The 19,299-nt window shown below is 42.7% G+C and overlaps 1 protein-coding gene across 2 annotated transcripts in view; it reads left to right on the forward strand.

Moving 5' to 3' along the window:
* Window positions 1-19,299, forward strand: part of STPG1 (sperm tail PG-rich repeat containing 1) — a 93,396-nt gene that overhangs the window by 48,353 nt on the left and 25,744 nt on the right. Inside the window, exons 5-6 of one of the 2 annotated variants that reach the window (XM_051988225.1) lie at window positions 6,436-6,606; window positions 15,558-15,675. In XM_051988225.1, the coding sequence (XP_051844185.1) occupies window positions 6,436-6,606; window positions 15,558-15,675 (289 nt within the window). The remainder of the gene's footprint in view (window positions 1-6,435; window positions 6,607-15,557; window positions 15,676-19,299) is intronic. The other variant, XM_051988226.1, reaches the window with a different exon arrangement.

Consider the following 19,299-nt stretch of genomic DNA (forward strand, 5'->3'; position numbering starts at 1 on the left):
GCTGTTGCATTAGACTGCCTGTGGGATCTTTCCTAGTTTTAAGTCTATGATGCCTCGACAGGGTTAAAGAATCCAGGAAATTTAAAAAGGAGTGTAGGGATAGAAGGGAACTCAAGAGCCATGTCTTTCAGTCTTTGTGTTTTACAGTGAGACTTCCCCGTGGTGACAGAGGCAGTAACCATGATGGACAGGGCTGGGGTGGAACTTAGGTCCTCAGGCCACCTGGGACGGGTTCCATGAACCAGTTCCATAACAAAGAGCCAGGTATCCAGGACCGGTTGAGGCTTAGGGTCACTGGCTTTGTTCACCTCCACCTCCCCAGATTTCAACTAGGAGGTTCTGAGGAGAACCAGGGTGCCTGCTCATCTCTAGGCCAAGGGTGGAGAACTATATAGTTCTGGAGAAAGAGGTATGAGGATAAGTCAGTACATGATTGATTGGAAATTAATGACCTGAAAATAATGGCAAACATGCAAATCTTTTAAAAATCAGGTATTACTTATTTTGTATTTAATTTATATTTTAATATATTTAACATGTATTGGTCATCTTGCCATCTGGGGGGGGGGGGAAGAAGGGGAAAAATTGGAACAAAAGGCTTGGCAATTGTCAATGCTGTAAAATTACCCATGCATATAACTTGTAAATAAAAAGCTATTAAAATTTTTTTTTAAATCAGGTATTAAAAACCACACTTTTCTTGTAAAATAGCACAAAAAGTATCACTAAAAAAAGAATACCAAGTATTATTTTAGTATCATAGCATTAAAGAAAAAATGTTATTGCAGAACAGAACACATCGGACTTGAGGCACTTGATTGTTTATACATGCTCCTTCTTCCATATTTTTGAGTAAGGAAGGAAAAAATCCCTAAAATGATATAAGCATTCTTCAACAACTATTGTCAGGGGGGGTAACTAGGAGGTGAGGTGGTTAGAGCACTGAGCCTGGAATCAGGAGGACCTGAATTCAAAGTCAGCCTCAGTCACTTGGCACTTAGCTGGGCAAGTTACTTAATCCTGATTACCTCACAAACAAAACAAAACAAAAACCCGACGGTGGCCAAGACCGACTGGGGATTAATGGCCCCAAAGCAATGGAAAACATGGTACATATGAGGGATGGTGACGTCAACCATAGTTCATTATTGGTTCTTTGGACAGTGTTAATGTTGCATTGTTCGTATTTTATGTAAAGAATGGACTTAGCCGGGCAGCTGGGTGGTGCAGTGGATAGAGCACCAGCCCTGACATCAGACACTTAACACGTCCTAGCTGTGTGACCCTGAGCAAGTCACTTTACCTCAATTGTCTCCGGCCAAAAAAAAAAAAAAGAAGAATGGACTTAGTTCCCTATGACACAACTTAAGGAAAAACCTTGTGTAGACAATATCATTGAGGAAGATTTTTGACCTCACAACCTCCCTTCTTAACTCTCTTAAAGCTTTGGATCTACCCAAGAACCTTCCTCTTTGGAGGTACGCAATACTACATTTTTAAAAATATCTTTTTATTTTCAAAATATATGCAAAGATAGTTTTCAATGTTCACTCTTGCAAAATGTTGTTTTCTAATTTTTTCTCCATCCCTTCCGCCATTCCCCTCCCCTAGACAACAAGTAATCCAATATATATTAAACATTGTATTTTTGTTGATTTGGATTTCTTGAAAAATGGAAAGATTTGGAGTCAGAGGATCTAGTTTTGAATCTTGACTCTGTCATTGCTTCCTGGGTGACTTCAACTGGGCAGGTCACTCGGCCTCTCGGAACCCAAGCCTTCTCATTTGTCCAGAGGTGTGGATTTGATACTTCTGAAGTCTTTCCAAAGCTATGAACCCAAGGAGAGAGGGATCTGGGGATCGGGGAAGAGGGGCCTTCTAAGGCCAGGGCAGTTAATGTGTTTGATCCATGGACTGCTCAAGTTAGAGTGAGAAATCCTACTGGCCCCTCGAACTGGGAGGGTAAGATGGGGAGCTGTCCAGGGCACATTCGTCAGTGGGGTACAACCGGGATCACTTTGTAATAGAGTTTTGAAAATTAACGCATGTCTTTACATTGGCTTTTAGCCTGAAGGCTGGGAAATACTAGTGTACATGTTTTAAATGCCAGAAAATTCTTCTGTGTGGCAGGTCGAGGTTTATTGTGCAATGTCTGCCGTGTTACAGTGAAGGCTTGAAGCCTCAGGTAGACAATAATGAAGAAAAGGGGATGCTATTTTCTAACCTCGCCTAGGGACAGCCCCTTGTCCTGGGCCTGCCCACTGCCTTGTCCTCCCTGCTCACATGTCCCTCCCTGCACAGGTTAGCCCAGGGTTGCCCTTTTACCCTTCCTGTGAGAATGGACTTCTCATTTCCCATCTCGGTGAAGTGGGGAGGAGTTGAGACCTCAGGGTCTAGGCAAAAGGTGGAGGTAAGGAGGAGGACAGAGAAGGGGCAGTACCAGGAGCTCGGGTCGGGCCTCCTCTGGCAGCTTTCCTCCCCTCTGCTCTACTGCTGGCCATCTCCTCAGGGCCTGGTGCTGCTGATAAAGACCTAGGAATAAGACCCAGGGAGACTTATTTACCTTTAGGGAGGACAGTGAGGAAATGAGGGATGTGGAAAGAACACTGGACTTGGGGTCAAGATGACCGGCCTCCTCTATCTTTTCACCTGGATGACTTTGGGAAAGGCATTTGACTTATTTGGGTCTCAGTTTCTTCATCTGTAAAATGGACAGGTTGAGCTGGATGACCTTTGGGCTCCCTCCCAGCTCTATGTCTCTGAGCTCTGAATTTTATTAGAATGGAAAATTCTCCCACATAAGGATTGATTTGCTCTTTAGATCCTGTCACTTAGTAAATTAGCAGAACTGAATAAGTGCTTGTTAATTGAGTGACTGATGGATTGATCCTATGACTAGATGATCATTGAGTTCCTTTCAAGTTCTCTTTCATCTTGGATCCCATACTAGGTACAGTGGAAGAAGGGCAAAGGAAAGGTCCAGGGGAAAGTCTAAGACATCTGCTGATGGAGAAATTGATTTTGGCTTGTGAGGACCTTGGGAAGCTCTTCATGGAAGAGATGGCACTTCAATTAGGCCTTGAAGGAGACAAATTATTTTTAATAACAGATATCTGCATATTGCTTTACATTTTGTGAAATGCTCCCCACATATTGCCTCTTTTGGTACTATATAATAGCTCATATTAGTACCATATTATTAACCATATTTGGTACCATATTATTAACCCCATTTTATAGTTAGGGAAACTGAGTCTTGGAGAAGTAAACTGAATCATGAGTGAATGCCAGATCAAGACCTCTGTCCTATCCTCTCTCAGTGTGGTAAAGATGAGGAAGGAATGTGTTATAGAGGGAGCTGCAGGGTAGAGGATGAGATAGGAAAGAGGGAGTAGATGAACCTGTTTGCCATATTGGACCTTATCAAACCTCATACAAGTGGACTGCCCCATTCCATCTGTCCTATGCAGCCTAGTCCAATTCAGTTCAGAAGGCCAGGTCAGTCCAGTTCAGTCCAGTACGACTCAAGGAATATTTGTATCCCAAACACTGTGTCAGATGGTAGAAAAGGACAAAAAACAGTCCCTTGTCTTGAAGGAGCTTGCTTCCTATAGGAAGTAGAAAATGGGGGTTGCATGGATTGGAGGTATAACAGGTGAACATGGAAGCATATACTTATAATTGGAGGAGGAGAGAACACTCACAGCAGAAGGATGAACAGAGCAGCACATTTGTAGACCTTTATTGCATTGGATGGTGGTATTGTGGGTAAGAGTATTGGGCCTGGAGTCAATAGGCCCAGAGTTCAAATCTGGCCTGACTTTTACTGGGCGAGTCACTTAACTATGATTGCCTCAGTTTTCTTATCTGTCAAATGAACTGGAGAAGGAAATGGCAAATCACTTCAGTATCCTTGCCAAGAAATTCTAAAAGGAATCATAAAGAGTTGAGTAAGACTGAACATCAACAATAAAAATCTTGTTGGATAGAACCATTGGCTGTTGGAATGAGAAGAACCCAATCCTTTGATTTTCCAAATGAGAAAATGGTCCAGAGGAAGTGGTTTTGATGGAAAGGAGGGATTCTAAGAGGCAGAAGAGAGAGGAATGCCCGGAAGTATGCAGACCAAAGAGGGAGGGCCAAGTTTGGGGGACTTGTCCTGTTTGACTGGAACATAGATTGTGAAGTGGAGAAATGTGAAGTCAACCTGGAGAGGTGGACAAGATAGCCAAAGGTATCCTGGAGATAATAGGGAGTTATGAAAGCTCTTGAGCAGGAGAGTGACATGGTGAAAAATGGACTTTAGGATGATTTTAGCATACGTGTGGAGGGTAGATGAGAGATTGATAACACTATTATTCTTCTCAAAACTCCCCAGCTACTGTCGGTATCTCCAGCAAGGAAGTAGCCTCAAGTAAATAGCAATGATTCATATTTCTATAATGATCAAAAGTTTACTAAGTATTCCTGAGAAGTATATGTGGTATCACCCCATTTTACAGATGACGAGGATGAATGTCAGGTAAAATGGCTGAGAGAGCATCTAGGAGATGAAATTGGTGCCCAGGTCTCTAGATTCTAATTTTGTCCTGCCATTCCTTCTTCCTATAAAGACTACCCCATCTTCCTCTTATTTCTTTATTCCTTTGAGAACTTCTAGAACTCAGCACATCTGGCCAGATACTAACTAGGAGGGGTGGGAAGGAGGTATTCACACAAGGATCATACACTTTGAGTAGGAAGTGACCATAAAAGGGAGTCTAATTCAATCTATTTTATAGATGAATAAAGGGAGGGCCAGAATGGCAGAGTCAGGAAAGCCTGGATTCAAATCTCACCTCTGTTACTTACTTAGGATGACCCTAAGTAAGTCATGTAATTAAGTCTCAGTTTCCTCATTTGGAACACATCACTTGTGAGAATCAAATGAGCTAGTGAATGTAAAACCTTTTGCAAACCTTAAAGCACTCTATAAATGTTTCCAATTACCATTATCCCCCTTGATCCCACAGGGGCCAGTTGGTCAGGACTGGAACCCAGGGCTCTTGCCTCCAGATCCAGCATCACCGGTGGTCCCCAGGCCAATGCTTCTGAGAACCCTTGTACCATGAAGCCCCATCTCACCCCTCCCTCAGGCAGCATGCAAAGTCTCCCAGTGAAGCTGCCTCCCCCCAGCCTCCCCAACCCATTGAAACTCGGAGCAATGTCCACAACTATTTCAATAGAGATAACTGGACATTTTTTCTCGATCTTACTCTGATACCTGCCATACTATCCCAGGTAAAGAAGATGTTATCGTCTAGTTTCTATAGCTTTTGTCCCTTTTCGTTGGGCAAACATTGATTCTGTTTGTTTTTTAACTGAGAACAGTGTGTCACGGGCTTCCTGGATTGGTTCTGATGAGGCAGCAAAAATATTGTTGAGTCTTATGTCAACATCTCTTAGATGGGAAATGGGGGAAGGGGGAGCCAGTCCCTTGGAACTGTGGCCACCAGAAGGTTAGAACCCAGTTCCACTGGGCCATTTGGAGATCCCACGGTGTTTACTTGTGTGAAACAGCAAGTCACGCTTTGCTGAGAAGACTCTAGTAAAATATTAAAGAAACCCTGAGCTCCCATCAAATAACCCTTAGCACACAGATGATGAGTCAAGTCTGAATGAATCAGAAGGCAGTGGAAGCAACAGAAATGCACCGAAAGCAAAGTCTTTTCTGCCAAACCCCAAACATTTGATACATGCTTGGGAAGGGTTGGTGCTTTTTTTTTTTAAGCTCAACCTAAAACACGCCTGAACCTGCTTTTCTCAAGCACCCAAACCTACAGCTCCAAAGGGCACATGGGGCTTCTCTTGCTAGAAAAGATAGCCCATGATGTAGTTAAAGCAACACTGAACTCCGAGTCCAAAGACTTGGGTTTGAGGGTACTGGGTGACCTTAGGCAAACTGCTTCTCTTCCTTTTAGCCTCAGTTTCCACATTTTGAAAATCTAGCTAATAATACCCTCCCTCCCACCCATGCCCACCCCAGTTTCACAGACAGTAGACAAATGTGTGCAACTTTTATTCTTATTATTAGGTTTGGATTTGTGATTTCATCTTTGAGAAGGACCCCCAGCCCAGAAACTTTCTCCACTGATCCAAGTCAGTATCTTATTTATAAACTCAGGATTGCCCGGGGTATCTGAAGGACAACTAGTGGACCTGCCTTTCCCCAACTTGTGGGTTTCAGACCCCAGGTCCTGGTGACTCCAAAGCTGGTTCCCCACTGAGTAGGCCATGCTGCCTCTTGGTACTTGATCATCCCCGCTGTCTCCATAGTTGCTTCGTCTTGTTTCTTCCTTTGGGAAGGCTTGGAAGCTTCTATGTTCCCTTTCTTGGTCTCCCTGAGTCAGCCTACAATGGATGGGTTTAGATTCCTTTTCCTTTTCTTTTTTGCAGGAGACCCGAATGCCCAAGAAGATTTCTCGTTCCCCTGCAGCCAATGCCTACAATCTTCCATCCAATTTTACTTCTAAGAAAGACTTTAGCAATTCATATTCTCACATGTTCCAGCTGCCCTTCTGTCAGAACGTCAGCAAATGGCACACCCCAGCACCTAATCATTATAATGTAAGGGGGGAAAGGTCCATGGGGAGTGGGGTGGTGGGTGAGTGTGGGGGGGATTGGGGAAGGGGAACAGCTCTGAGTGGGAAGGGACTCCTGAGTCCTAGAACTGCCCTCCCCAACTCACAAGAAGCTTCTGTAATTCCTTGGAGAAATCACTGCTCAGTTTCAACTTGGAAACCTCTGATAGCTTGGAACTCATTTCCTTTCCAGATAATCCATTCCTTTTCTGAAATAGTGTCTGATCTGTCCCCTTCAGGCCCCTTGGGTGCTGATATTACTGAGGGAGGCCTCCATGCTGGGGTGGAGGACACACAAACACACACACACACCTGGAAGTTACTCCCTTGGCACCAGTTCTCCCAGCAAGTCCTGACACCATCTGTACCAGGGAGCCAGTGGGAAGCCAAAATGACTTACAAGTTAAAAAAACAAGCCACTGTCCAGATGGGCTGGATAACAATAGCTAGCATTTAGTTCTAACTCTGACAAAGCCCTTCGAATAAATCTTTTGCCCTTGCTTTTCAGAATGCCCTGAATGGTAGTCGGGATATAGTGGAGATCATAGGCTCTAAAGCTTAAAGAAAGCTTAAGTTCATCTAGTTCAACTCTGCACCCCTAACTCCCACATTTTTATAGGGGAGGATACTAAGGTCCAGAAAGATAGAGAAGAATGGGCGCTTCTGGAGGGCAGACTCTTAGCCTTTCTCCAAGTCCAAGTCCTGGCACGGCATAGGTGGTTAATGAATATTGGATTCTCAGAACGTCATAATTAACTAGTTGTAAGAGACCCCAGAGGCCATCTTGTCCATCCTATTTCATACCTAAAAAATATTAACCTCAATGATATCTCCCCAAGTGAACATCCATCTGACCTCCGCTGGAAGTCCTGTACTGGGGGGTCTCCTTCCTCTGGTGAGACAGCCCCCTTCCATTTATTCCATTAAAGAATAAAGCCTTAATATTCTCTCCTTCAACTCCTAACCATTGCTACTGGTTCTTAAAGAAGTACAAAGTCTAACCCCTCTCTCAAAGGATAGCTCTTCACATTACTAACTAACCTCACATTCACCTCTTGTCTTCCTTCTTCCTTCCTATCCCTAATGCCTTCGGACTAAACATCCCCAGTTCCTTCAAAGATTCTCAAAAAGTCATGATCCCGGGCCCTCACCATGTTGATCATTGTTTTCTGGATGTTGTCTGGTTTAACGACATCCTTCTTAAACTCTGGCGATCTAAACTGATCAAACCCTCCAACTGTAATCCAGCCAGGTCAGAGGACAGCAAAACTCTCCCCTTCATAATCCAGCGAGTCTTGATCAAAGTCGCATTCGATCTTTAGGGTTAGCGGTTGTATTTCATTGCTGCCCAAAGCTCCTTGCCTTTCCAGGTCTTAACCCAGTGCTTGGCACATAGTAGGTGCTTAATGAATGTTTATTAATTTATTTATTGACTTGCTCAAGGCCCCATAGGTATTTGTGAAGAGCAGAGCGGGGACTCAGTCCCACTTTCTGACTCTGAAACTAGCACTCAGTTCACTATATTGTGCTGCCTCAGGCCCTCATAAATGCTTATTGAATTAAATTAATATCTGGTTAACTTGCCCCATTGGATGGTGAGTTTGGAGGATCCAGTGGAAAACCGGGTGCTTGGAAAAATACAAAATGCTCCAAGCTGGGATGGCCCTCCAACCTTATCATTTTACAGATGTGGAAACTGAGGTCCATATATCCTTTTCTTTAAAAATGCCATCCGTACAGTTACTATTTTATTGATGCCTTTTGTCTCTATATCACAATCACAATGATTTCAGCCCTCTTCTCTCTTATTGAACTCCCCACGGGGGTAAATAAAAACAAGTAAGTAAAAAAAAAAAAAAACAACCAAAAAACAACCAAACGACTTAGTACAATGATTGCTCGTGACCACGAATATACTACTCTGCCCGGGTAAGTTGCCTCTTCTTGTTTCATACTCTCACTGGTTATTCAGAATTCAATTTCCTTTAAAACTTTACGAGATTCTCTAAATATTTTGGGCTGGATTTTCTTTGTTTACAAAGATTCCTTTGCCCTCTCCTCACCTTTCACATCCTTTCTCCAACCTGTCATTTATAATAGATTTAGGGACGAAGGGACTCCTCTGAAGACCCCATTTTCTAGCAGTGTCAGACTACCTCCAGCCCTGGAATCCATGACCAGACTCCCTCACTAGAATACAGTCCTCAGAGATGTTGGAATGCAACTCCTTTTTACAACCTCAAACCCCAAACAGAGTACACAGTCTTTCCAGGTAGAGATGGCTCTTCCCTGCTCTCTCTCCCGTAGGCAAAGCTTCTGCGATCCATTACCTACACAAAGCAAAAAATCATGGCTTCCACTCCAGGGCATGAATTTATGGCTTCTTTCCTCTAATAGTCACACAAAGTGCTGTGTCCATCCTGGCAGCCCAGATCAACTCTTGGTCCTTCAGGGAAGCCTTCTCTATACCAGAGTTGCTCTGTCTTTTTTTTTTTTTTAGAACCATAAATTACTAAATCCCCATGTAAATTGTGCCTGACCAAAGCTTCTGACCGTTTCCCAAGGCCTTGTGGCTATTAGGGGCTTAATAGATGTGAATTGAATTGAAAAGCAAATACCAGATGCCTGAGCCTTCTCCAGGAATTTCCATATGTGGAACAAATGTCCTTAAGAGGCAAGAGATTAAAAGTTAAATGTGGGAGTTAATGAGGGGGGTGAGAACATCCATCATTCCTGCCTTGGTAACCTCTGCCTTGCTTGCTCTCTGAATCCTTTTCAACTCTTCTCAGTCTCTTGAAAGCTGCTTAAGCAACATTTTCCTCCCTCTGATAACATTCTTCATTCCTCATCCCCTTCTACTTCAGCCTCACCTGCTTTTGAACAGTCAGCAGATTTGTATGAAACACCTACTGTGTGGGCTAAGGGCTGACTTACAAAGGAAGGCACAAATGTGGGCCCTGCCCTCTGGTACTACTCATCTATTGTTCAGAAACTGCTCTTTCTCTTAGACTTTGTTGTTTATTTTGTCCCTTCCATCCTCCTGAACCCACAGAAACCTGGCTCCACCCCAGAAGGCAGGGCAGACATCCTCAGCCAGTTTTGCCCATCCTGGAGGTACTCGCTCTTGTTGCTGGGACAATGGAGTCAGCAAGGGGAATGGTCACGTATCTCCATTTTCACTGCCATTTCCAGAACCTCTCTCTGCTGTCTTTATCCAGCAGACTTTCCTCTTCAGAAGCTCGCCTCCGTCCAGTTAGATCATCCTATCTGGATCCTTTTGGCCCCCAGGAGATCAGTAACTGGCTCAAGGTCTCCTTCTCCATCCCAAACCCTGACCTCATGCTGGAGGGGTTTAAATATAGACATTGATATCCCCTCAAAGGTACCTGAAATGGACCTCCTGCAGGAACCCAGGATCCTTCTCTTAGGGCGTGTGTGTGTGTGTGTGTGTATGTGTGTGTGTGTGTGTATTAAATAGCTCCTAGTGTCCATTACTGCTATAAACCTATGATTCTGTGATCTCTGTCCACTTGTGTCCAGGCTGTCAGGTAACTTTGACAGCTTTCTCTTTAGGAAGCCCCTCTTGCTCCTTTGAGGAGCCCGGACACTATTCTAGAAGTCTCCCCCACCCCTCTTACCAAAGGATCTCTATTCCCTCCTCAGCAACACTGTTGTCTCTCCCCCTATCCCTGGGGATGACTTCCAGCCTAAATCACAAGAAGGTGCAGACTGGCAGAAGACTTTGACATGTTAAGGTATTAGAAATGGGTTCTACTAACTACAATGCAGAGAAAATAGGACCATAGTTAGGGTATTACTTTCATGGTTTAGGAAAGAAAGTAGGATTTCCCCTTCAACTGGGGCCTCTGATAAAGTCACATCGCCTCATCCTGGCTATAGCTTAATTAAATATGTAATAATTCAGTTAAGAAATCTTTCCTTCCGTCCCCTCCTCTTTCTTCCTTTCTCTTTTCCCCTCTTTCCCCAGCTTCCGTCCCCACTCCATGTATTTAGTATCAACTTTGAGCCCAAACCCTGTGGCAAATGCTCTGGTAAGCAGCCACACAGAAGAACAGTCCTCCCAGAATATACCAGATTTCTTTCACTTGTTCTTAATTCAGTGGGAAAAGGTGAATATATGCAAAATATATGCAGAGTTTTACCACAGGACTGGCCCTCTTTCATTACATACCTAACAAAACAAAGATTTCTAGACTTGGGATCAAGAAGTCTGGATTTGAATCCCAGCTGGATCACCCTGAGCAAGACTTGCTCTTTTAAATCTCAGTCATTTCGTCTATAAAATGGGGACAATAATCCTTTTCCTTCCAATTTATCAAGAATACTCTGAGAGAAAGCAGAGACTTAAGTGTCTTTTATTTTTTTATTTTTATTTATCATTTTATTATTTATTATTTATTTTTAAGTCTTTTTAAATTTTTATTTATCATTTTATTATTTTTTAATTTATAATTTAATAAAAACCAAACTATTATTATTATTTTTTACTAAGGGTGATAGAAATGAACACCATTGTCATAGTGCCCCAATCACCACTTCCTTTGTCATCATCTCCTAGGAACTAACCTGGCCCTTGCCCCCACCACAGTCCCATCAGTCCCATCTGTTTACTCTTTCTCTTCATGTCATGTAGCCTGGCTATCGGGGGCCCTGGGAATGGGTGAATTCCACGGCTTCTATAAACACAAGATCAGGAATTCCATCTTCCCACCCTGAAAGGCTCACCGACAGCCCAGTCACCCAAGCCCCAGCAAACTGCTTCAGCAGCCCAATAACTGCCCCCGTGGAGAGCCAGGGGCTCTTATCTAGGACACAGCATGAGGGCATCTGAAATATTTCTGATTCGTGCCTGATCTCCGCTTGGCATCGGATTCAGGGCTCTTGAGCACACTGACCCATCAAGACTGCTTATCAGCAGGAGAGGATGTTGGAGATGGACATTCTTTCGTTCTGGTTGGTCCAGGAAAGCAGAGCCAAGGGCAGTGCTGACCCACAGTGCTGATCCTAATCTGAGATCGCATCACTGACTTGGGGCACACCGAGAGTTCTTCCATGGCTGCCCCGTGTGTGTCTGGTTGTCATGTTTGACTGAGGAGTCTTGGGGCCAAGTAAGGAAGGGATCAAGTATTTGTTAAATGCCTACCGAGTGTCAAGCGCTTTACAGACACCTCATTTCAAATATCTTCACGTCAGCCCTTCAAGGTGGGTGCTATTATTGCCATCCCTATGTTATGGATAAGGAAACTGAGGCAGGGGTTAAGTGACTTGCTCGGGGTCATGCAGCTAGCGAGCATCTGAGGCCACATTTGAACTCAGATCTCCTTGATTCCAAGCTTGGTGCTCTATCCACTGAACCACTCGACTCACCAACAAGTTCAGTGATTAGTGCTGCACTTGGCTTTGCATAGATGCTCCTGTCTGCTCAGAATGCTCTCCTTCCTCCTGTCTGCCCACTGGACTTCTGCCTTCATCCCCAGCAGCTGTTAGTGCTCCCTCTACCAAATTACATTGAATTTGTAATTTCCTATCTGTGTGAAGAGTGTAAGGGCCTGAAGAGCAGAAACTGTTTGGTTTTTGTATCCCCATCATAGAGTCCACAATACTTGTTGAATGTAGCTGAATTGAAAAGTCACTGCCAGAAGGTAAAAGTGATAATAACAATGTAGGTTTACATAGGGCGCTTTAGGGTTTATAAGTTCTATTTAGTACAATTCAATAAACATTTATTAAGCACATAATCTGTGCAAAAAGGCTGGCTGTCTTTGATGCACATTAGCTACATGACCACGGACAAATGAATTAATCTCACTGAGCCTCAGTTTCTTAAAACTTCAAAATGGAATGACGATGATGATAAATAACCATAGCGAGAATTTACATAACACTTCAAGGTTTCCAAAGTGCTTTACAGGTATTATTTCATTTGATCCTTACAACAACCCTGGGAGGTAGGTGTTATTATTGCCCTTTTTACATATAAATTTGCTGAGGCAATTGGGGTTATTGTCCTTATTACGCATAAACACACACACACATATATATGTATATATATAATTTGCTGAGGCAATTGGGGTTATTGTCCTTATTTTATAAATGAGAAAACCGAGGCAGGTAAAGGTTAAGTGCTCTAAGACACAACTAGGAAGCGTATGAGGCTGGATTTGAATTCAGTTCTTCTGGACTCTCAAATCCAATCCACTCTGACAGATAGATGCCCACTTTCACCCCAGGATAACAACTGTGGTATGGTATCTTGTCACGGTGAATAGCCTACTGTCCTTGGAGTCAGGGAAACATAAATTCAAATCCCTAAACTGATCGTTCCTAGCTATGTGATTCCTTTAACCTCTTTGTGATTTAGGCAATTCCCCAGAACTCATCCAAGTGACAGGTAGTAGAAGTAGAGATGTTCTGAGTGGGGAATCCTGGATACCAGATTGTCCATGTCTGGCTAAAAAATTTTCTGTGTCTGCTAAGAACCAAACTAAGCCAAACCAACAAAAACGAGAGGTCTGGGAAATTTCAGGTGCCAGTATAAAGTAGGCACGAAGGGAGAGTAAGAAGATGAAAAGCAACAGATCTCATGTCCTTTAAAAGCTTATCGTCCACTGGGGATGAAGTGGGGATGCTACACTAGAAATTAGAATGAGGCAAGACAGAATGGGATGGGAGTAAAGAGGGGATTCGGACAACGTGGCCTGGGACAGTTTGATGGGAGCAAAAAAGAATTTTCATTTGGGAGAATCTGAGCTGGATTCATAGAAAAGGAAGCATTTAAGCTGGGTATAGAAAGAAGAGGAAAGTTTAAAATATGTGGAGCTCCAAGTATAAAGGATGGGATGACATGGAGGACGGTTAATGAGCCAATTTACTTAGGACAAATAAAGAAATAAAGCTCAGAAAGATAGGTTGGATCTGGGCAAGGCCTTAAATGCCAGCCTAAAGAGTTGGCATTTTATCCAAGAAGCAGTGGAGAACGTTCAAAGTTTTTGAGGAGGGGAAAGCAAAGGATTTTCTTTACCATAGCCCAATAAGATGTATAGTATAAAGATTATACTTATTTTGCAGACGAAGAAATTGCGACTGAAGCAAGCAAAGAGACTTGTTCAGGCTTTATTGATGTTGAGTTGTTCAATCATGCCCCAACATTTCATGACCTATTTAGGACTTTCTTGGCAAATATACTGGAGAGGTTTGCCTTTTCCTTCTCTAATATAGGACTTCAACCCATTTCACTAAAATATTAGGCCTTTTTATTTAGGCTATTGCTATCTAGCTTCCCTTACCCTGTAATTCTTTTTTCTTTTCTTTTTCTTTTTCTTTTTCTGCGGAGGCAATTGGGGTTAAGTGACTTGCCCAGGGTCACACAGCTAGGGAGTGTTAAATGTATGAGAGCAGATTTGAACTCAGGTCCTCCTGACTTCAGAGCTGGTGCTCTATCCACTGTGCCATCTGGCTGCCCTGCAATTCTTTAGTTGACTTTTTTAACCCTAAGCTGCTAGAAATTGACATTTATTTTTATTAGTATTTTTATTATTTTACTTAGGATGATTATTTAGTAGTATTAGTATTTTATTTAGCATTATTCATATTTTGTTCAGTATTTTTATTATTCATCTTAGTATATATAGCTCACATTCTAGTTTGCCATTCGCTTTCTTGATCCTAATTCTGTAGTATTCTATGCTCTCTATCACTTTCAATTTTGAGTTGACTTCAAAGGGTGATAAGCATACCATCCATGCCTTCCTCTGAGTCACTGATAAACATGTTGAACCACCCTGGGGCCGAGATCATTGGGCTGTCCATTCCAGTGCTCCCTCTGGGTTGATACCCATCCATCAGTTACTATTTGGGTCAGGTCAACCAATGAAACTGATTAACTGTGTTATCATTGAGCCCAATCCTCCCTACCTTGTCTGCGTGGTTAGTGTGTGAGAGCCCTTGTCTGGCATTTGGGGCCCTCTACAGCCTGGCCTCCGTCTGTTCTTCCCACCTTGGCTTGAACTTTTCCCTCCCATCTTAGCTCAAATTTCTTTTCGTTACATGCTCTACATTCTGGCCAAATTGGAATTTCAAACACTTGTATCCATTTCCATCTCCGTAACTTTGCTGTACTCTTTCCTATGCCTAGAATGTCCTCTCCCTGTCTCTGCTTGTTGAGTTTCTACAAGGTTCAGGTCAAATCAGTCTCTTTGGAGAAACTTCCTGGTAATCCTCCAATTGGAATTAAACATTCTTTCCCTTTTAAACTCTCATTATACAGTGTGGCAGACAGAGACTTTGGAATTGTAAAACTTGGATTTAAATTCTAGCTCAATTATGATGTTGACAAATCACTTCAACCTCAGTCTCCCTCTCCCCCTCCCCTTCCTCCCCGCCTCACCTCATTCTACTTATCTGTGAAATGGAGGAAAAAAGATTGGATTTTGATAGTTAAATGTCTTCCACTCAAGAGAAATTTTTAGAAGACCTTGGGCATATAGGTAGATAAAATATTACTTCTAATAAATCATAATTTCATGCTCCCTACATTTAATTATGAGACCCCATATGGGATGGCCCACAGTTTAGGAATTGAGGATTAGATGGTCTCTGAGATTGCTTTCAGCTCTAACTAAATCTATGACCTGATGAGGACTTGGTTTACTTCTATAAAACAAGGTGGTTGATTTCCAACGCTAATTCTATGAGCACATGACTTTGTGTCCACCTATTTCGTGCATATTCCATTTTGTATGAGTGTGTATGTGTGAGCCTATCATTTTCCCTTCAAGAAGGCAAGCTCTCAGAGGACAGGATCTAGAGCTAATTTTGTGTCTATCTCTTTTAGGAGCTACGGCATAGCAGATATTGAGTAAATATTTATTGAAGGAATTGAGATTGTTCTCTCCTCTCCCACCTCTCCCCCAATAGATCACAGAATATTCCTGCAAGGAACGGAGCAATTTGTGTATTCCTCCTCAGCCTGCGTTTTTGTCAAACACCCCAAGGGAGTTTACACCTGCTAGACAAATACTGGCGCCTTCCCCAGGTAAGTGACGGGGAGACTCACACTGGGATATAGGATATATTATATAGTGTAGGACTTTCAAAGGCTCCACCTTCATTATTTTTGTTATTACTATTGCATGGACCTGTGATTTGTGGCAAGGTGAGAAACTTAGTATAGAAACTGGCTCCACCAACATAGGTCAGCAACTGCTTTGTAATTTAAGGTCTTAGGGAACTACCTTGGAAAGAAGGAAGGAAGGAAGAAAGGAAAGAAAGGGAAGGAGGGAGGGAGGAAAAAAAAAGAAGGGAGGGAGAAAAGGAAGAAGGAAGAAAAAAGAAAGAAAGGGAAGAAAGGAAGGAAGAAAGAAAGAAAAGGAAGGAAGGGAGGGAGGGAGGAAGAAGAAGAAAAGAAGGAAGGAAGGAAAGGAGAAAAGGAGAAGGGAGAGAAGGGTGGGAGGGAAGGGGGAAGAGGGAGAGGAAGGAATTCAGGGGAAAAAGGATGGAAGTGAGAGAGGGAGAGAGGAAAAGAAAGGAAGGAAGGAGGACAGGCGAAAAGGAAAGAAAGGAGGAAAGGAAGCATTAAGTCTCTATCACATGCCAAGTGCTTTGCAAATATTATCTTATGGGATGCTCATAACAACTCTGTATTAGAGTTACTTGTTCCTATGCCCATTTTACAGTTGAGGAAAAAGAGGCAGACAGAAGGAGTGACTTGCCTGGGATCACACAGCTGGTAAATAACTGGGGAAACTGGGCACAAAGTCACTGTGCCGGGGGGCACAGAGCCAGGAAGTTTCAGAGGCGGAACTTGAATCCTGATCTTTCTGTCTTATAGGCCAGCCTTCTGGCCTCCATATCATTCCATCTCTCATGTGATTTGCTGATGAATAATGACTAGTAAGTCTATGGAACTCCATAGTTACAAAATGTTTTCGATTGTAGTTTGACCCATAGATCTCTGAAGAAGGGCTGGCAGGTCTCAGAGGATGGTGGATGTAAAGCAGGAAAGAGCCTTGTAGATAACCGGGTCTGCTATCCACGTTACAGGGGAAGGGAGTGAGATCTGCCCCACCGGAGGAGTAAACAGCAGAACCTGAATTCAATTTTGGGTCTTCTGACCTCAGATCTTTATTTTATAGCGGAGGGAGCTACAGGGGGGAGGAATGGGGAGGGGTGGGAGGAGGCACCCTATAACAAATAAGTGGCAGAGCCAGGCTGTCACCCCAACTCTCCTGACCACCTCCCTGCCTTACCCCCCCTCCCACCCACCCATATGGTATCTGGGCAGCTTCCCATGCTGGAGCTTCATTGGGGAAGAGAAGAAGGATCTTTCAGGCAATGGGATTTTTCCTGGCCACAGATGGAATTATGGAGCATGTCAGATCTTAGCAAATACTGGATAAATTTTCAAAATAAATTGGAAGAGAAAAATTGCACTCTACTGGCCTTAGAACCAAACAGAGTCTCCTTTGTTTTTGGAAAAGAATTCAGATTGCTTCTGTAAAAAATTATTAGTCACCTACTGTATGCCTGGTTCTAAGGATGCAGAATTTTTTTTTAATAAATTGAATAATAATTTTATTAGTAGAAATCTTGATTGATAAAATAGTCATGATAATAATATTGTTATTTTATGATGGGACATACTTTAACTATTTTTAAAGCTTTTTATTTTCTTTCTTTTTTTTAAATAACTTTTTATTGACAGAACCCATGCCAGGGCAATTTTTTACAACATTATCCCTTGCATTCATTTCTGTTCCAATTTTTCCCCTCCCTCCCTCTACCCCCTTCCCCAGATGGCAAGCAGTCCTATATATGTTAGATATGTTGCAGTATATCCTAGATACAATATATGTTTGCAGAACCGAACAGTTCTCTTGTTGCACAGGGAGAATTGGATTCAGAAAGTATAAATAACACAGGAAGAAAAACAAAATGCAAGCAGTTTATATTCATTTCCCAGTATGCTTTCTTTGGGTGTAGCTGCTTCTGTCCATCCTTGATCACCTGAAACTGAATTAGCTCTCTTTATCGAAGAGATCCACTTCCATCAGAATATATCCTCAAACAGTATCGTTGTTGAGGTATATAATGATCTCCTGGTTCTGCTCATTTCCCTTAGCATCAGTCCATGTAAGTCTCGCCAGGCCTCTCTGATATCGTCCTGTTGCTTATATCTTATAGGACAATAATATTCCATAACATTCATATACCACAATTCATTCATTCTCCAATTGATGAGCATCCTTTCATTTTCCAGTTTCTAGCCACTACAAACAGGGCTGCCACAAACATTTTGGCACATACAGGTCCCTTTCCCTTTTTTAGTATCTCTTTGGGGTATAAGCCCAATAGAAACACTGCTGGATCAAAGGGTATGCACAGTTTGATAACTTTTTGGGCATAATTCCAGATTGCTCTCCAGAATGGCTGGATTCATTCACAATTCCACCAACAATGCATCAGTGTCCCCGTTTTCCCGCATCCCCTCCAACATTCCACATTATCTTTCTCTGTCAGTCTAGCCAATCTGACAGGTGTGTAGTGGTATCTCAGAGTTGTCTTAATTTGCATTTCTCTGATTAATAATGATTTGGAGCATCTTTTCATATGGCTAGAAATAGTTTTAATTTCTTCATCTGAAAATTGTCTGTTCATAAGGGGTGCAAAATTTAAATAATAATTCAGAGATTTAGAACGGAAGTAGTGCTGGGAGGAACTCTATGCACAGTCTTCTTATGTAGGTGAAATAACTGAGGTGTAACAGAGGTGTGAGATTCATACTCAGGCCCGCAGATTGTAAATCTTTCTCTACTGTACCATGCTGCTTTCCATTCCCAGTCCTCAAGAAGGTTATAGGTTATAGGTTATAACCTAAAAGGGAATATTAGACACATATATAAATAAGGATAATGTTAAGTAGGATGTGAAGAGTGAAGGTGTGAGCCAGACAAGGAGCTCTAAGAATGATGAAGAAGACAGTGCGAGGAGAGTGAAGGAAGAGATAATAAAGGAAGGCTTCTTGGAAGAAGTGGCCTTGAGTTTGGCCAGGAAGGAAGGAAGAATTTCAGCGGACAAAAGTGAGGAGGGATAGAATGTTTTCCCCAAAGGAGTCATAAAGGAAGGAAGGAAGGGGAAGAAGGGAGGAAGCAGGGAACAGGAACATTTATTAAGTACCTACTATGTGCCAGGCACATAGAATGGAAAGATCCCCTGCTAGAGTTGGAAAGGCCTGCTTTCAAATCTAGTCCTTCCTATCTGTGATCTTGGGCAGATCAGTGAACTCTTCTGGACTTTAGTTTCTTCATCTGTATAATGGGGAGAGGGGGGACTAGCTCTGGATTTCTGATAGTAGCTAAATACCCTGAGTGGAGAAAAAGCCGGACAGGACTGGGGAATCGTGAGAAGTTAAGTTGGAATGGAACATCCGTAGTGTGTTTATGGTTGCCATGTGTAGTGCTTTTAAATTCATGAAATGGGTGGCATTCATAATCTCGCGTTGGTGTAATAAGGCTGCAAAGACATTGTTCGAGACAGAATTCAGTGAGCAAAAATGTCTGCTCTCCACCTGCCACTGGCTGCGGGGCCTTTGTTGGTCCCGAGGTCCCAGAGACCAAAGTGTGGGACTGCAGTTTCAAGGCCTGCTCTCAGCAGCTTGGAG

Source organism: Antechinus flavipes, chromosome 3 (genome assembly GCF_016432865.1).
Source record: "Antechinus flavipes isolate AdamAnt ecotype Samford, QLD, Australia chromosome 3, AdamAnt_v2, whole genome shotgun sequence".
Taxonomy (NCBI): Eukaryota; Metazoa; Chordata; class Mammalia; order Dasyuromorphia; family Dasyuridae; genus Antechinus; species Antechinus flavipes.